Source organism: Megascapheus bottae, chromosome 10 (genome assembly GCF_031878675.1).
Source record: "Megascapheus bottae isolate mThoBot1 chromosome 10, mThoBot2.hap1, whole genome shotgun sequence".
In the NCBI taxonomy this organism is placed as follows: domain Eukaryota; kingdom Metazoa; phylum Chordata; class Mammalia; order Rodentia; family Geomyidae; genus Megascapheus; species Megascapheus bottae.
Window position 1 is genome coordinate 63150284 of NC_143518.1, and position 17588 is coordinate 63167871.

A 17588-nucleotide genomic window follows, 5' to 3' on the forward strand; every position below is an offset into this window, starting at 1 on the left:
ACTCTGGGCCTGGGTGCTGTGCTTGTACCTTCAACTCAATGCTAGTGCTCTACAATTGTGAGCCACAGTGCCACTGTGGCTCTGGTGGTTAACTGGAGATGAGACTCACAGACATTCCTGCTGGGCCTGGCTGTGAACCACGATCCTCATCTATCAGCCTCTTGAGTAGCTAGGATTATAAGTGTGAGCATCTGGCACCTGACCATAGATGCTCTTTAATGTTCAATCAAAGTAGTTACTAAGCATATCTGTAGTATGAATTTTACTTTTTTGGTATATAATCTAAAAGTTAGATCAAAGTCATTTAATACTCTGAACATTCATATTTTCAAGTATTAAAGTGTTGAGCTAATTATACTTAATTCATTAAAGTGTAACAGAAGCTACGTGTGGAGGCATACATCTGTGTATTCCAGCTCTTTGGAGGCAGATGTGGGAGGATTATACATTTGAGGTCAACCTGGGCTACAGAGAAAGACTCCCCTTCTTACACACAACAACAATGAAAAGTACAAAGTATAAGAACAAAGGGAAAATGTATCTACTCTACTTTCCCCAAGAGAATAACAGCAAGGTATCTTACAGATTATTACTGTCTTGGAAGTTAAAAGAGATCAGCTTCCAGTAATGTTCTTAATTAGATAGAACTGATACTACCTTTCAAAAGTTTCACTTGCTCATCATCATCTCTATTAGAAATTTTAAAGGGAAAGAAACCAAAACCAGTTAATTGTACGGCAACATGTTCTATAGTGTGTTGGTAGCATAGTGTTGAAATATTTGAAAACAAGGAAATTTTAAAAACAAAGGGAAAAACCTCATGGAGAGTAAATGCCCCCAATATGCCTGTCCATACCTGTACACCTCTCTCCGTCCCCCATAGTGCTTATTGCTAGAACAAGTCAAGCCAAAGCTAAATCTTGTTGAATCAGTGTGGAGGGATACCAACCTGGCTATCTCTTCTCGATGAGCAGTCCAGTCGCGGATGTAGTCTTCCTGTTCTTTAATTCGGTGCTTGAATGAGGAATTAGCAGGCATTGCGGATCCAGCGCTCTGCAAGCGAGTGGTTTTCAGGGCTGGAGAAGTACGTAGACGGGTATGTTTAGGGGAATTACGGTTTGATCCAAATTCATCTTCTGAGGTGGAAGCATAATCAGTAGGAAAGCGCCTCCATCTTGAATTTACTAAATTAGTTTAATTATTAAAAAAAGAATTATTATGTTATCTTTTAAAGGAGATAAAATAAGTATCATGATTTCAAAACCACAATGAGTGCACACACAGTACAGTTGCCAGTAACTGACACACATACCTTCACATAAACTGTAAATCCACTACTCCTTAAAGATACAATGAATAATTAAAACAAAACTGAAAGACTGTTTTCTATTGTATAGTGAACAGACATTCAGATGAAAATTTCACTGATGATGAACAACTAAGCAAGCTCTAATCAATTGCAAATATTCTCATTTGCGTGAAAATATGGATGTTTTTAAAAGGACAGCAACAACATCAACACCAACAAAAATAATAACTGGGGAAAAGACTTCCTCATGCCACATGGACTTCCAACATGGAGATGGTAAAAACCCTCTTTTCCCAACAGACAAATGTGCATAATTCCTGTGGTGGAAATTATGCCTTTATGGCAGGAAAAAAACATTACCTCTGTCATTCAACATCCTGTTATGCTATGGTTGGAAAAAAGCTTTTTTACATAGTAAAACAACAACAACAACAACAACAAAGCATCTTCAATAAAACTTTCTGCGGCTTGGACACTGAAAGCATATGGTCAAAACAAACAATGGTGTAAGAATCCATAGAGTGCAGCCTGTGGCTATTTTCACAATCACATTGATGGCACTGTGAATAATCACACTAAAGAAAGTGGTTATCACTTTCTTATTTTAGGTTAGGACTTTCAGAAATGGTATTCCTGACACATTTGAAAAATTAGAAGACGATTATGTGGACATTTTACTACCGTTGATAGGAGAACCAAACATATCCAATCTATGAAGCATAAACAGAGGTAAAAAACAAGATGGCTAACTCAGGGTAAACCAGGGCAGGAAACCTGTAATCCACTAACTCATACCTAGTAGTTAGTAAACCACTAAGTATTCTTTTTACATTTTATTTTTGGTGGTGATACTTAGGTCCTGGGCTGTCCCTTAGCTTTTTATGCTAAAGGCTAGAGCTCTACCACTTAGGTCACAACTCCATTTCTGACTTTTTGGTGGTGAATTGGAAATAAGAGTATCATGGACTTTTCTGCCTAGGCTGGCTTTGAACTTCAATCCTCAGATCTCACTCTGAGTAGCTACAATTACCATGCCTGGTGCTTACAAATACTCCCAACCTAATGAGTTTCTGGATGTACTGCATTTGCTTTTCTCAAGATAAGATGCAGCATGAGATAGTTTAGGTATTTTAAGCGACAGAACCTTGGCATTGCTACTAACACGGAAAAGCTTTCTTTTCCCTCCCTCCATGTGCCTGTCTAGCCAAGACACTCAGGACCTTGATCTAAGTTGCACAGCAAATTGGTCAAGTACAGAATTCACTTGTCCGTCTCCACTATAAACTGTTATACTCTCCTTACCTTTTCTTTCCCCCTCAAAAATATATTTTTTTGCTTAGTACTCTCTGAATTAGCTTATGGAATAGAGAAATAAATAGCAAGAATATGCCATAAATCAGGACCAACCCAACTGTTCTAATTCCCAGTTCTCCTTGGAACTAGATTTACGGAACAATGAACCTATGCAAAAACCTCATGGCTCTCTATAAAAATGTATGAAAACATATAAACAACTTTAGGTAATCACAAATTTTTTTTTGAAGTAAGACTAAAATGCAAGTTTGGGTTTCAACAATGTAAGATAATATTACATAGTTAATACCTTTACCGTGGTAGAAATTTACTCATTTCCACACATATGAAAACTCTTATAAAGTTACTTTGACACTTGAAACAACAATTTTATAAGAAAGTTTGTAGATTAGAGCAAGAGGTTAAAAACATGGCAAAAAAGTTTCTACTTTCCACTAAAAGCATTTCATTAAATATGTGTTTATTTTGATATCTTATAAATAAGAAAAGGATTTTTTTGGTGTGTGTGTGGGGGAAGTCATGAGGCTTGAACTCAGGACCTGGCCACCACTGTCTCTGAGCTCTTCTGCTCAAGGCTAGCACTCTACCATTTTGAGACACAGCTCAACTTCCAAAAGGATCACTTTTTTTTGTTGTTGTTGTTGTTGTTGGTCTTGGGACTTGAACTCTGGGCCTTGGTGCTGTCTCTGAGCTCTTCAGTTCAAAGATAACTTCCTACCCCTTGAGCCACAGCACCACTTGCGGTTTTCTGGTAGTTAATTGGAGGTTCAGAGTCTCATGGACTTTAGTGCTCAAGCTGGCTTTGAAACACAATCCTTAGATCTCAGCCTCCTCAGTAGCTAGGATTATAGGCATGAGCCACCGGTGCTGGCCAAAGGGATCATTTTTATTACCTCATATATCCTGTTTTATAATTTGAAGCCATGGTAGACATATCTACAATTGAAAACTGTATTGGGAAAAAATAAACCCCAATAACATTAGAGTTTTAATAAGTTGCGCAATAAATGAAAATGTGAAGAAGTATGAATCGAGAAAATAGGGTACTTTAGAAAGAATGGCATCAATTAATAGTTGGTGAATTTCATGTGTGGCTGAGTATATAAAAGTAGAATGAGAAACTGAGTACCAAGTCCTACTCATGACAAAACAGAGTACCTTATAGAGCCACATTCAAATTAACTTTTAATAATGTGAGTACCCAGATTTATAAAACAATTAGAATTTTGAGGATGAAGAGAAAAAAACAAAAACAACAAAAAATTTTATTATCTCTGTGCTTTTCATGTGTGCGCTAGTACTGGGCCTTGAACTTAGGGCCTCACACTCTTACTTGAACTCTACAACTTGGCATTTTCGCTGGTTACCTAAAAAGGGCGTCGTAAGGCCTTTTCTGTCTGTGTTGGCTTTGAACTGCAATCTCTAGGTCTCAACATCCTGAGTAGATAGCATTACAGGAGTGAGTCACAGGCATCTGATTTCACTTAGTTTTATAGATCTACTTAGAAGTTTTTAAGAATACTAAAATATCTAGTATTATCTTTTAAAAAACAAACCAAAAGAAGAAAATATATATTTTAAAATTGGAAGACCATCTTTATAATTTCACTTAGGGTAAAATGAGAAGGTGAAATATTCTAAAACATTATTCCAAGATATTAGAAATGTCAACTATCAAAGACACTTAATTACCTTATTTATACTACCTACTATATGCACCTACTATAATACTTTATCCACTAAGTGAAAGATTATGACTACTATCTTTCTAGATTGAATACTATAAATCAACACCTGAAGAGAATCAGAATTTATGCTCCTCAATCATAGTGTGGCTTTAGGCCCACAGAGTGGAAGAGAGGATATAAACTAAAACAGCAGACTTGCAAAAAAAACTTAATAGTACAAAACTGTGATGCTGTATATTAACCTTATATATACTTTTTTTTTTGGCCAGTCCTGGGGCTTGAGCTCAGGGCCTGAGCACTGTCCTTGAGCTTTCCCAAGGCTAGCGCTCTTCCACTTGAGCCACAGCCCCACTTCCGACTTTTTCTGTGTATGTGGTACCAAGGAATTGAACCTAGGTTTTTGTGCATGCTAGGTAACTACTAGGCCAAACTCCCAGCCCACGACCTTACATATACTACTGGTAATCCAACAGATTTAAGCTGTCTTCCAGAAGCTGGCAATATATTTCTCAGAGTTCAGAGTGAGCGTGGTAGCAAGCAGCAGGCTAGGGATGAAAAGCCCTGGACCCTTGCTCTACCTGTCAGTGCCTTCTGGACAGAGCAAGTCCGTTCATATTCTGGTATCTAACAAAAATATCCTTCTATTTCTTGCAGTCCATGGATGTAATTACTTAGTATATGACTAATATATCATTTGTACACTCATAAACTTACTGCATCTCAATTTTCCTTAAGGAATTTTATTAAGGAATTCAAGCTTCTTTTTGGACACAGAAAATTTGTTAACAATTTCTGTAAAGAAGTAGAATATAAAATTAATTTTTCTATGTAAATTAGGACCTAATGGTTCTGAAACTTACTAAAGCAATCATAGTCTTGTCTTACATTAAGCAGTGAGGGAAAAAATAACTAGCTCATTTATGCAAGAGCCAGTCACCTAGTACAGATGGAAGAACTAGTCTACATTACTTGTTATCAAATAATTTATGAAGCAGCTTATGATGGGATGGAAGAATACTGACTATTTGAATGCACTGGAATGGAAGTAAGGTGATAAAACAGAGAGGCAGGAGAAATGTACAGGGAACACATCATAGAACGCAGCACAAAGAGAATGTGAGGTGAAGAGGTATTAGAGCCATAAGAAACAAAGGAAACATTACTAGATAAACACAAACCAAAGCACAATAGTTTTCAAATACGTGACCATAAATTTTTAAACAACCAAAGCTCGACATATAGAAACAAGGTTAAAGTAATTTTAAAAGTCCACAATTCTATGTTCTCCAGTTCCAGCCTGTATCCACTCCTACCAGAGTATGGCTACCATTACCAAACCCACTAGCCAACAGAGAAGGAAAGCAACAGTGAAGAGGAAGAGCAGGAACAGAAAGAGAAAAAAATACACATTCAAAATTACCTTTAGTTTTGAGTCTTGTATGATAGGTTGTAGTAGATGTAAATCAAACAAAAATAAAAGATAACTCTTAATTCAAGACTGGGCACTTAAGATGCTGTTGACTGAAAATAATAATAAATCTCCCAGTTTTATAACAGGTGAATTTTTCACTGGCCTTTTGTAGCCACACCCACAAACAAAGCTGCTTATGAAGTAATAAGGAGCATGCTTACAACATACACATCAAAATCTACCTCACTTCTTTGGTCACACATGTAACTAAATATGAAGTACATAAACAGACAAATACACCAACAGCAGTTAGATTATGGGTGTCAGGAAGTACTTTTTGGAGTTATTATACTCAATTACGGTTACAATGAAATGACAGAGTACCAGTACTTGTGACAATGTTCACAAGTAGTTAATTTCTACAGCCCAGTTTGAGCCACGGGCCCTTAGTGACCACCCATGATGTCATCTTCTTTTCATGAAATAAGTTAGTTTTCACCTATCGAAATGTTAGTATAAAAGACATTTTAAAATAAATAAAAAAACAGATTTTTATCTCTCTGAAAAGACTGAGTGTATTGTGCTTCTCTTCAGGTCTCTGAGGGCTTTGAAGTACCTGCTTTTAGAAGCACATTGTTAGTTTCTATTATGTAAACCACTGAAGGACTAACGCAGTTTTGACATAAATCCACCCATGTCACCAAATGAAAAACTGAAACTCTTAACTCAATTGAACCAGTACTTTTTGGAAGTGTACTTCTAAATTTTCCATTCACTAAGCTAAGTAGTATTATTTTTAGAGGAAGAACAGTAACTGAATTTTAACCTTTATCTTGACTATTCTGTAAAGAATCTTAATTCAAACAGAACAGGTTTATGCTATTAGAAATCTGGATCCCATTTACCTGAAGAAGAGCCATGAGATGAGGCCATACTTTTGACCTTGGAGTCTGATAGTCGAGAGATACTGTTAGCTCTAATTCTAGGAGAAAATTTATCCGATGGCACTAATCTGGCTCCACTTCTAATGATGGCTTCTGCAGTGCGTGAAGAGGCACTACTTCTGGATATTGTTGCTTCCGAGTCACTCCTGGCTGACAGCGAGCCAAGCCTTGTTCTACGAGGCTGAGCCAATAGGTCAATCCTAGAGATGTTGCGCCTTCCTGTGGGGGGTTTAGATGTGGAACTTGTGGTGGACACTTCAGAAGCAACAGATGCCTTGTCAGCATCAGCAAGTTCGCTGTCTGAAGCCTCACCAAGCCGTGCTCTGCGCAAGAGGGAAGTCCTGGTGGGTCGAGGCCTTGGAAGAGTGGTTGATTTACTGGATGAACCGGATGGTACTGGAGAAGTCTTAGACTTTGTTCCCTTGCTTCCATCCAGTTTGGAATGTATGTGCTCTTCAGTGGACGTAAGCGGAGTCCTTCCATGAGATTTGCAAGAGTATGTTTCCTGGTCAGATGACATGATATCGGAGATAGCAGAATGAGGTACACTGGACGTTTGGTCATCGTCCGTTAAGTCTACTGAAGGCTGCCTTATTCTTCCACTCGATTGTACAAATTTTCGACCATCTGCTCTCGAACCTATATCTGTGGAACGACTCTTGGTTTTCTTTTCAATTTTCTCCCGAGCACCTGAAGATGAAGACTTTGTAACGTCTTTTGAAGGAGAGCTCGTGGAACACCTATCTTTGTACAGGCTAGTGAAACTTTTCCGCTTTTGAGTGGACTTTCTTTCTGTCTCTCCAGTGACAAGACTGATTGTACTAGCTGTATCCACGTCAGATTCCGGGGAGATGGAATTGTCTCTATTATAACTGGGTGTGTCTGGGCCTTCATCTGTCTTATTATCTTCCCGTAGTTTAGCTTCTAGAAAAGCCATCACTGCTTCTGTGTCTTTCAGGATAAGAGTTGTATCCATACTGGAATCAGTCTCCACAGAGTCACTTCTGTCTCGAAGTCTGCTTGCAGACGTTAACGCTAAGGAAGGTGGGGTAGATGCTGACTGTTTGTTTATGTGGGGAATAAGTTCTATCGGGATGTTTGGGCTAGGTTTTTCTATAGTGAAGCTCCCTTGTCGAACTAAAGGCTTGGAAGATTCCTTCCTGTCTCCTCCCTTCGAAGTCTGACTTTTCAGGATTTCCTCAGCTTTTTTTCTCTTGCTCTCATTTTGTATTATCCTTTCTCCTTTGCTTGTAGAAAGTCCTGAAATTTTGTCTGGAGGCGGGGACTCTTGTTTAGCAGTTTCCTCCCTACATTTATCTATTGGACCTGATACATTTTTTGATGACAGCTTAGTAGGTGTCCACTGGGTCTGTTCCTTCTGTTCCTGTTGCTGCTGGATTTTAGCTAACGTTTGCTTTACCAAAGAACCTTCTGAATCACGTTCATTCTTCTCCTTCCCAGGAGAGCTGCCTAGGTGAAGTGAGGTTTTATTATCTCCACCAGTTTGAAGGATTTCACCATTGACTCGGTTCATTCTACTGAGGGTCCTGTCAGCATCTTGTCTGTCTTTCTGGTGTACTTGTGTAGGTGCTTCCTTCTCCTGCAGTTCTGTGTCTTGCTTCTCTCCTATCTCTGACCGGTGTGTTGTAACCTTTGCTCTGGCACTCTCAAGGGCCTTTTCCTCATTTGGAAGCTGGGGAAGAGTTCGCCTCCTCCTCTCTCCCTGACCAATCAAGGATGAGGTCGAGCCAATATTTCGCAGTGACATGCCTGATTCACCAGTATCTGTCTCTGTAAGATAAAAGCCACAAACAAGGAACCCACTGTGATTTTTTAAAAAAAGTAAAAAGTGTGTATCATGTTATAATAAATTTAGGTTTTAAGCTAAAAAATGATTTGTCAAGGTTGGAGGAATAGGAGCCGTCAATGAGCATAAAGAGTTAATTATCAAGTTCAAGTCCCAGTCTCAAACAACAATGAAAATGACTGTCAACTGCAAACTAGGTGACAGTGGTTAACACCTGCATTCCTAGTTACTCAACAGGCAGAGATTTGAGGATCGGGCTTTAAAGCCAGTCCAGGCTGGAAAGTCTGTGAGACTTTTACCTCCATTGACAACTGGGAAAAAGCTATAATAAAGGAATGTTTGCTTATGCTTTTTACTATACCAATTTAGTCTTCAAATACTGATTTATGACTGGCAAAAAAAAAAAAAGAAGGAAGGAAAGGAAATGACCATTTTCTAAAGGAAGAGATGTAGATAACTCAGTTCTCCTGTCTTCTTGATCATGCCTTGTATGATTGGCAGCCAGACTAGCCCACTGTGAAACCCAGCGCTTGCTTCCAGACGATGTGCCTTCCTAAAAGAGACAACAAGAGCATGAAAGAAGGGTCTGGACATCTCTGATTCTCACGAAAAATAATTTCGTTTAGTCATAATTATCATCATACTTTCTATAAACAAATACTGTGTTCAACAGAAAGCAGAATAAAATTCCTCCAAACCATGGGGAAATAAACATTACAATATAGGAATTGCTGTGCCTTGACAGTTTACAGGAAATGGCAAATCATAGAGGTGTCATTTCATCATCAATAAGCAATTATATGTAGGTCTCTTTACATGTCTATGAAATATGTTGGTTGCCAGATGTAGGACTCTTACTTGTAATTCAAGGAACATGGAAGGCAGAGATGGGGAAGGCCACAGTCCAACGGCAGTTTGGGCAAAATGTTTGCAAGCTACCATCTCAATCCCCTTATCCCCCCCATAAAAGACGTTGGGCATGGTGGTACAACCTGTCCTCTCAGCTATGTGCAAAGTATAAATAGGATTCTGGGTACACCAGTCCGGATATAACCTGAGACCCTCTTTGCAAAAAAATCTAAGCCACTTATGGAGGTTTATGCCTGCAGTTCAAGCTACTGAGGTGGCAGAGATCTGGAGAAATGGTTTGAAGTTAGTTTGTGGAACAATGTCTGCAAGACCCATCTCAATCAACAAAGCTGAATGTGGTGGTGCACACCTGTCATTCCAGCTTTTGAGAAGTGCAAATACAAGTACTGCAACACAGGCTGGCCTAGGCACAGAGTTATACTCTATTGGAACAAAAATGAAAACTAAAAAAAGTTGGGGGTGTGGTTTAAGTGGTAGAGTGCCTATCTATTAAATGTAAGTCCCTGACTTAAAATCCAGTATAGCAAAAAATTTTACATTTCATACAACTATAAATAAAATAAATATAAGTAAAATAGATACTTTTATTTCTTTTTTATATTTGGTATTATTTACCATTCATATATCATGAATTAACTTTTTCTGAAGACAGTTAGCATATGAGTATGAGAATTAAGAAATCAGTTTCAGATCCAGAATCTGATCCCACAAGCAACTTGGCCAAGGTGAGCCAAGGTGAGCCAAGGTGAGCCTGTATAGAGACCCTGTAAACTTCTACTTTACTTATCTGTAAATGTCACACTAAAGGCTTCCACTGAATTTTACTTTCTATTATTTAGAGGAATAACTCCTTCTGATCTACATAGATTTTTACATTGCTTTTTTGACACATAAAATGGATAGGAAATCTGATGTCACAATTATCTTGAGCAAGTTATCGTTAATCTCACATTATTTGAATGACATCCTAGCTTGTTCTACCCTGACTTATTGAGGTATGTAAGTTGTATGTATCAGAAAGTGCCTTTCACACATTCCTGGTGTAACAGATCTTTCAATTCCAGACATACACTTTCTGGGAAGTATAAGTAGTGTATATTTCTGGTTTTGTCTCTTAATGCCATTTAGAACAATGAGTATGAAAGCTTTCTTTCCCTTCCTAACAAAAGAATAATGATTTAAAAGACTAAAATCAGGAGGACTGCTGTTTAAGTACATCATTGCTGTCAGCATGAACCAAGAGTTTGCAAGAACCATCTCAGTTAAATAACAGTGCTTAAGTGTTTGTCATCCCAGCTACATAGGAAGCATAAGTAGGTGAATCATGGTTTGGACCCTCATAAGGAAAACACGCAACTCCATCTGGGGGAAAAAACGAAACAAACAAGGCTTGGGTGTGGTTCAAGTGATAGAATGCCCACCTAGCAAGCACAAGGCTATGAGTTCAAGCCAACCTACTGCAAAACAGACATATAAAACTCCTAAAAACCACAACTAAAAACAAAGCCAACATTGCTTTAGATTTTCATTTGAAATAAAAATTAGTGAAGATTTAGATTTTAAAACTGCTTTAAAAGGGGATATATCATTATTTAATGTAAGTGAAAGTAATAAACATTCATACTGTGGGCATATAAAATGTTAAGTACACAGAAAATACCTCAGAGCTGTGAAATCCAGGTGTGCTAAGTGGCTTTCTTTCTTCCATTCCTACTGAAGCTGAGCAGAGAGCCCAATCTTTTATCAGATCTTTATGCTTTTCATTGATAATGGGCCTATTATAATCCTGATTGTCATCTACTCCAAACACCTATGAGGAAAAAATTATTTTGTAAATGAAAAGTCTGAGCATCAGATTAATAATTTGGATGTTATCAATAACTCCAGTGGCAAATAAAAATACTCTAAATTAACTGTAATGGGGATTTCAATAACAAGGAAAATTTGTTTAATGAAAAGATAACATCCAACTGGAATAGTAGCTGGAGAAAACAGGCAGTTGTGATTTATGTCCAAGTAATTACTTTTTTTTTTTTTGCCAGTCCTGGGCTTGAGCTCAAGGCCTGAGCCCTGTCCTTGGACTTTCTCAAGGCTAGAACTCTACCACTTGAGCCTCAGCACCACTTCTGGCTTTTTTCTATGTATTTGGTACCGAGGAATCTACCACTAGGCCAAACTCCCGGCCCAAGTAATTACTTTTTTTTAAAAAAAAAAGAATTAGTAAATGTCTTTGTCAATTAAAAAAAAAGAAATATTCAGGGAATCTCCTTGATTTGTTGAAAGAATAGTATTGCAAAACATGACAATAATTCAGAGTTAGGAAAGAGAACCTCTTCAACATGTCTTCAGCTTGATTCTCTGCTCTATTCTTTTTGACATGCTGGGTTTGAACTAAATGGCCTCAAATCTGTGAGGCAGGTGCTCGATCTACCACTTGAGCCACATTCCAAACAACCCTTTCTCTCTGTAATTATTTTGAGGGTAGATTTTGAGGTTTTGCCTAGACTGGCCTATGATCCTCCCACCTATGTCTTCCACATTACCAGGAATCACAGATGTGAACTACTATGGCTGGGCTTAACACCATGATCTTCCTGATCTCAATCTCCTAAGAAGCTGAGGTTACAAGCGTAAAACCACTGTGCCTGGCTCTGCTCTATTATTTTTGAGACCCATGTTGAACACAATAAACAATAAACATATAACTGTTCATCTATATCATTATGTTTAACATTTAAATGAGAGTTAAATTCATATGCATTATTTTCAGTTTTGGGAGAAAAACTGTAGGGCACTCTTTACTGATGAGCTATACCTCCTGCACTAAAATTTTCTTTTTTATTTTTGAGACAAGGCTTTGCTTCCTGCCCCATCTGCATCCTCCTTTGTTAGGTTTTCTGGAAGCTAGGAAACAGGTACATAGCCAATGAAACCAGCTCTTCAGTGAGACAAAGTCTCTTGGAATGTCTTTCTGCTGGGGTTGGCCTTGAACTATTTATTCTAACCATTTCAGCTTCTGAAGTATCTAGGACTTCAGGCATGAATCAATGGTACCTAACTAAATTTATAAGTATAGTTTTTGTGTTTGTGTGTGTGTGTGTGTGTGTGTGTGTGTGCTGGTACTGGGGCTCGAACTCAGTTCCTGGACAATGTCCTTGAGATTCTTTGCTCAAGGCTTGCGCTCTATCACCTGAGCTCTATTTCTGCTTTAAATCTTTACTCAAATGTCTTTGTTTTAAGTGAAGCGTTAGGAAAAGTTTGAGAATTAAGGTGGTCACTTGGAGAAGTTCTGAATAAAAACACAGATATTCTTTTATTTTTAAATGAACAGATCCCGAATTTTACTCTTTCCAGGCACTTAAAATGCCCTAGAAATTCCTTTTAAGGAGTCAAGAGACACCTATACATATTTGCTAGAAAAGCAGTAATTTCTTTTCCACGCAGGTAGCAGGAGAGGTAGAGTAAAATACAGGGAAAGAAAAACTTCACATTTCATACGTTTTCTTTGTAATATCTTGGAAAACTTTGATAGCAATGACTAGCTTGAAATCATATTTGTTCAGTTCTGTATTTAGCTATACAAAAATATCTACTTGTGACATATTTTGAAAACAAAGCCTATGAACATTATATACTTACACAGACCTAAAAGCTAGCATATTCTTCACAATTAAGAGTACCTGCAACCTGAGATATTATCTTGAATACTCATCAGAACAAGACATAAAATTTTTTTCATCTTTCATTATAGATTCTGTCCCTAGAGATTTCATCCAAATGGAAGTCTTCATTTACTTTTCTGATCAACAGTTTGCCTATCTGTTTTCTCTCTCCCTAGTTTGTTAGTGCTTGGGTCATTATTCTCTTCCCTTTCTCACCCTGGTCAGGTCTCAATTAAGTTCCCAAACTATCAGCACAAGATGTGGGTCTCTCATCTAGCCAGTTACTTCTTCAGGATGGAAGTCTATTGTGTGGGAGAAGGTATGAAAAAGCAACAAAAAAGAGGACTTAAAAAAATTTAAACTTTCTATGTCTCCCTTCCTCCCCCCTGCATCCCAACCCTCTTTATTTTGAAAGTTTCAGGTTTGAACACAGGGCCATGGGTCATTAGGTGGGTGCTTTATCACTTGAACCACAGCCAAAGCCATTGTATTTCCTTTCTTCCCCCCTCCCCCAAGTCCTGGGCTTGAACTCAGGACCTGAGCACTTCCTTGGATTTTTTCAAGGCTAGAGCTCTACCACTTGAGTCACAGCACACTTGTGGTTTTTTCCATGTATATGGTACCAAGGAATCGAACCTGGGTCTTCATGCATGCCACGTAAGCACTCTACCACTAGGCCAAACTCCTGGCCTCCAGCCATTGTATTTCTGAGCCTTCTGTGCAGCTGTAATGACAGGTACAGGCCAGGATATCTAGGAGCTTGAGGTTGCTGAGACAGTCTCACACACTTGTTGTCCAGGCTAGTCTAGAATGGCTGTGTGTTTTCTAGTGAGGGAGGTGTGGACCACTGTGCCTAGCTAATGTCTTTCCCCTGCCCCCCTTATTTATTTATTTATTTATTTATTTGTTTATTTATTTATTTATTTAGTAGTCAGTCAGTCTTGGGGCTTGAACTCAGGTTCTGTGTGCTGTTCTTGAGCTTTTTTGCCCAAGACTTGTAATCTTATAGTTTGAACCACAGCACCACTTCCCATTTTCTGGGGATTAACTGGAGATAGAATCTCAAGGACTTTCTTGTCCAGCCTGGCTTCAAACCATAATCCTCAAATCTCAGCCTCCTGAGTAGCTAGGATTACAGGCATAAGCCACTGGCAACTAGCCCCTAACTTCTCTTTTAAAGAAAAAAAATTCTTAGAGTGGAGTGAGTATAATACTCTATTTTTTTCTGTTTGAACCAGCACAATACTCTAATTTTTAAAAATTGTATTTTATTGTATTTTATAGAGGGGTTATAGTTACATTCATAAGGTAATGGGCACGTCACTTCTCGAAACTTGATGCCCCTTCTCATGTTTTTGTCCCCATTTCCTTTCCCCCTCACCTCTTCCCAATCATCCTGTTTTCTCCATTTCCTTTCCTATTTCAAATAAACAAATAAACATATATACAATATACCAGGTAACAAAGTCAGATACAGTAACCACATGAGATTAAGCATAAGTGGAAAAAAAAGAGAAAAGAAATAATTTCACATAGTATATTAAGAACAACAATCATGGGGCTGGGAGTTTGGCCTAGTGGTAGAGTGCTTGCCTAGCATGCATGAAGACCCGGGTTCGATTCCTCGGTACCACATACATAGCAAAAAACCGGAAGTGGTGCTGAGGCTCAAGTGGTAGAGTGCTAGCCTTGAGAAAGTCCAAGGACAGTGCTCAAGCCCTGAGCCCAAAACCAGGACTGGCAAAAAAAAAAAAAAGAACAACAATCACAAAGATAAACCTCTTGTTTCCATATCCTAGAGTTCATTTCCTTTAGTCTCATCCTGTATGGCTATATGTACATAGCTTTTGAGCTATTGTGATCTTCTGCTAGCAGAATCCTAGATGTGTACTAATTATTACAAATGAGGGAAGTTAGGGAGCCTATTACAGAGCTATAGTAATCAAAACAGCTTGATACTAGCACAAGAATAGGCCTGAGGACCAATGGAATAGAATTGAAGACCCAGAAATCAACCCACAAACCTATGGTCACCTAATCTTCAATAAGAGAACCAAAAAAACAGAATGGAAGAAAGACAGCATCTTCAACAAATGGTGCTGGCAGAACTGGTTAACCACCTATAGGAAACTAATTCCAAATGGAGCAAAGACCTTGAGGTAAAAGCAGATACCCTGAAAACTTTACAGGAAGGAATAGGAGACATACTAGGACTTCTTGGCACAGATTGAAACTTTCTTAATAAAGACCCAGAAGCACAACAAATTAAAGAAAGTTTGGACAAATGGGACTGCATTAAACTGCAGAGCTTCTGTATGGCAAAGGACATACTAGCAAGCTAAATAGAAAGCCCACAGAGAAGATCTTCACTAGCCATCCAACAGACAAGGGCCTCATACCTAAAATATATCTACAGCTCAAAAAACTGAATCTCTCAAAAACAAATCCTCAAAGAAACAATCATCCTATTAAAAGGTGGGCTAAAGACTTAAAGAGAGACTTCTCAAGGGGGGGGGGGAAAGAGTTCTCTGAAGAGGAAATAAAAATGGCTTATAGACACATGAAGAAATGTTTGACATCTCTGGCCATATAAGCAATGCAAATCAAAACAACTCTGAGATTATACCTCACCCCAGTTAGAATGGCCATGATCAAGAAATCTAATAATAGATGCTGGCAGGGATGTGGCCAGGAGGGATGGCTACTACATTCTTGGTGTGAGTGTAAACTCGTTCAACCACTATGGAAAGCAGTAGGGGCATTCCTCAAAATACTGAACATGGAGCTCCCCTATGACCCAGCAATTCCACTACTTGGCATTTACCCAAATTTCCAGAAACAAGGACATACTAAAGCTATTAGCACAATGATGTTCATTGCAGCATTATTTACCATAGCAAAGATATGGAACTAACCAACCCAGATGCCTTTCAGTAACTGAATGGATCAAGAAGATGTGTTACTTATACACAATGGAATTCTATGTTGCCATCAGATAGAATGACACAGTCCTATTTGATAGGAAATGGAAAGACTCAGAAAAAAATTAAGTGAAGTAAGCCAAACACAGTGATTTTTATATTAGATGTTCAATCAACATTTAAGCTTAAAATTGTTGAAAGGGGCTAGGATAAATATTATATAATTTACCAAAATATACATATAACATAGAAATAGATCCATATTCATAGCTCCATTCTTTATAATGGCCAAAGTTTGGGAGAAAAAAAACCTAAATAAAAAAAACCAAAAACCTAAATGTCCGTGAATAGATAAAACATGGTTTACTACCCAATTAGTATTAGGCCATAAAAATGATTATTATATTGCATTACATAATTCTTGGAAAACTTTTAAATGACAGCACCTAGCCATTAAAGGACATACATAAATGATACTATTCATATGAAGTGTCCAGAAAAAGCAAACACAGAGAGGCAGAAAACAGATTACAGATTGCCAAGTGTCTGAAGAAGGAAAGAATGAAAAATTACTTGATGAGTATGAGATTTTTTTTTTTTGCCAGTCCTGGGCCTTGAACTCAGGACTTGGGCACTGTCCTTGGGCTCTTGGCCTTTGTTAAGGCTGAGTTCTACCACTTGAGCCACAGCACCATTTCTGGCTTTTTTCTATGTATGTGGTACAGAGGAATGGAACCCGGGATCTTTGTGCATGCTAGGCAAGCACTCTACCACTAGGCTAAACTCCTAGCCCTGAGTACGAGATTTTTTAGTGCAATGAAAAATTTCTAGATTTAATGTTGACCATTGTACAACAGTAGGAATGAAGTAAAAGCCACTGAATTTTACTGTACAACAGTGGGAATGAAGTAAAAGCCACTGAATTTTACTGTATACTCCAGATTGGATTAAAATTCCAATTTTCTTGCCTTAGCTTCCTGAATGCTGAGGTTGGTGTGTACTGGGCTATATAGTTAATCTCTGTGTGTGTGTGTGTGTGTGTGTGTGTGTATATGTGCATGTATGCACTCCTGAGCACTTGAGCCACTACTCCATTTTCAGTTTTTTTTTTTTTTTTTGAGGTTAGAGATAACAGTTACATGGATTTTCCTGCCTAGGCTGGCTTGGAATGGTGATTCTCAGATCTCAGGCTCCTGACGGGCTAGGATGATGGCATGAGCCACCAGTGCCTGGACAGTTTGCATATTTTTAGTGACCAGAGTATCCGGTTTTATGCTATGTGAATTCTTTCTTTCTTTCTTTCTTTCTTTCTTTCTTTCTTTCTTTCTTTCTTTCTTTCTTTCTTTCTTTCTTTCTTTCTTTCTTTCTGGTGGGTCATGGGCTTGAACTCAACTTGGGTGTTGTCCCTGAGCTCTTAAGCTCAAGGCTACCACCCTACTCTTGAGTCAAGCCTCACTTCCTGTTTCTAGATTTTCTAGAGGTTAATTGGAGATAAGAGTCTCAGGTCCTTTTGTGTCCAGGCTGGCTTTGAACCTTGATCCTCAGATCTCAGCCTCCTGAGCAGCTAGGATTATAGGTGTGAGTCACTGTGCCTGGCTATGCTATATGAATTTTATTTCAATTTTTAAAGATATCACTTCACTGTATCACCTCCTTGGGACT

At 38.3% G+C, this 17588-nt stretch overlaps 1 protein-coding gene across 10 annotated transcripts in view; it reads right to left on the reverse strand.

Annotated features, from left to right (window-relative positions):
- Cep170 (centrosomal protein 170) overlaps nucleotides 1-17588 on the reverse strand; it is a 93603-nt gene that overhangs the window by 16549 nt on the left and 59466 nt on the right. For 8 of the 10 annotated variants that reach the window (XM_090341492.1, XM_090341493.1, XM_090341502.1 and 5 more), the window contains 4 exons: nucleotides 11004-11153; nucleotides 8903-9026; nucleotides 6628-8457; nucleotides 950-1184 (listed from right to left, as the gene is read on the reverse strand). In XM_090341492.1, coding sequence (XP_090197618.1) covers nucleotides 950-1184; nucleotides 6628-8457; nucleotides 8903-9026; nucleotides 11004-11153 — 2339 coding nt within the window. The remainder of the gene's footprint in view (nucleotides 1-949; nucleotides 1185-6627; nucleotides 8458-8902; nucleotides 9027-11003; nucleotides 11154-17588) is intronic. The other 2 variants (XM_090341497.1, XM_090341501.1) reach the window with 1 other exon arrangement.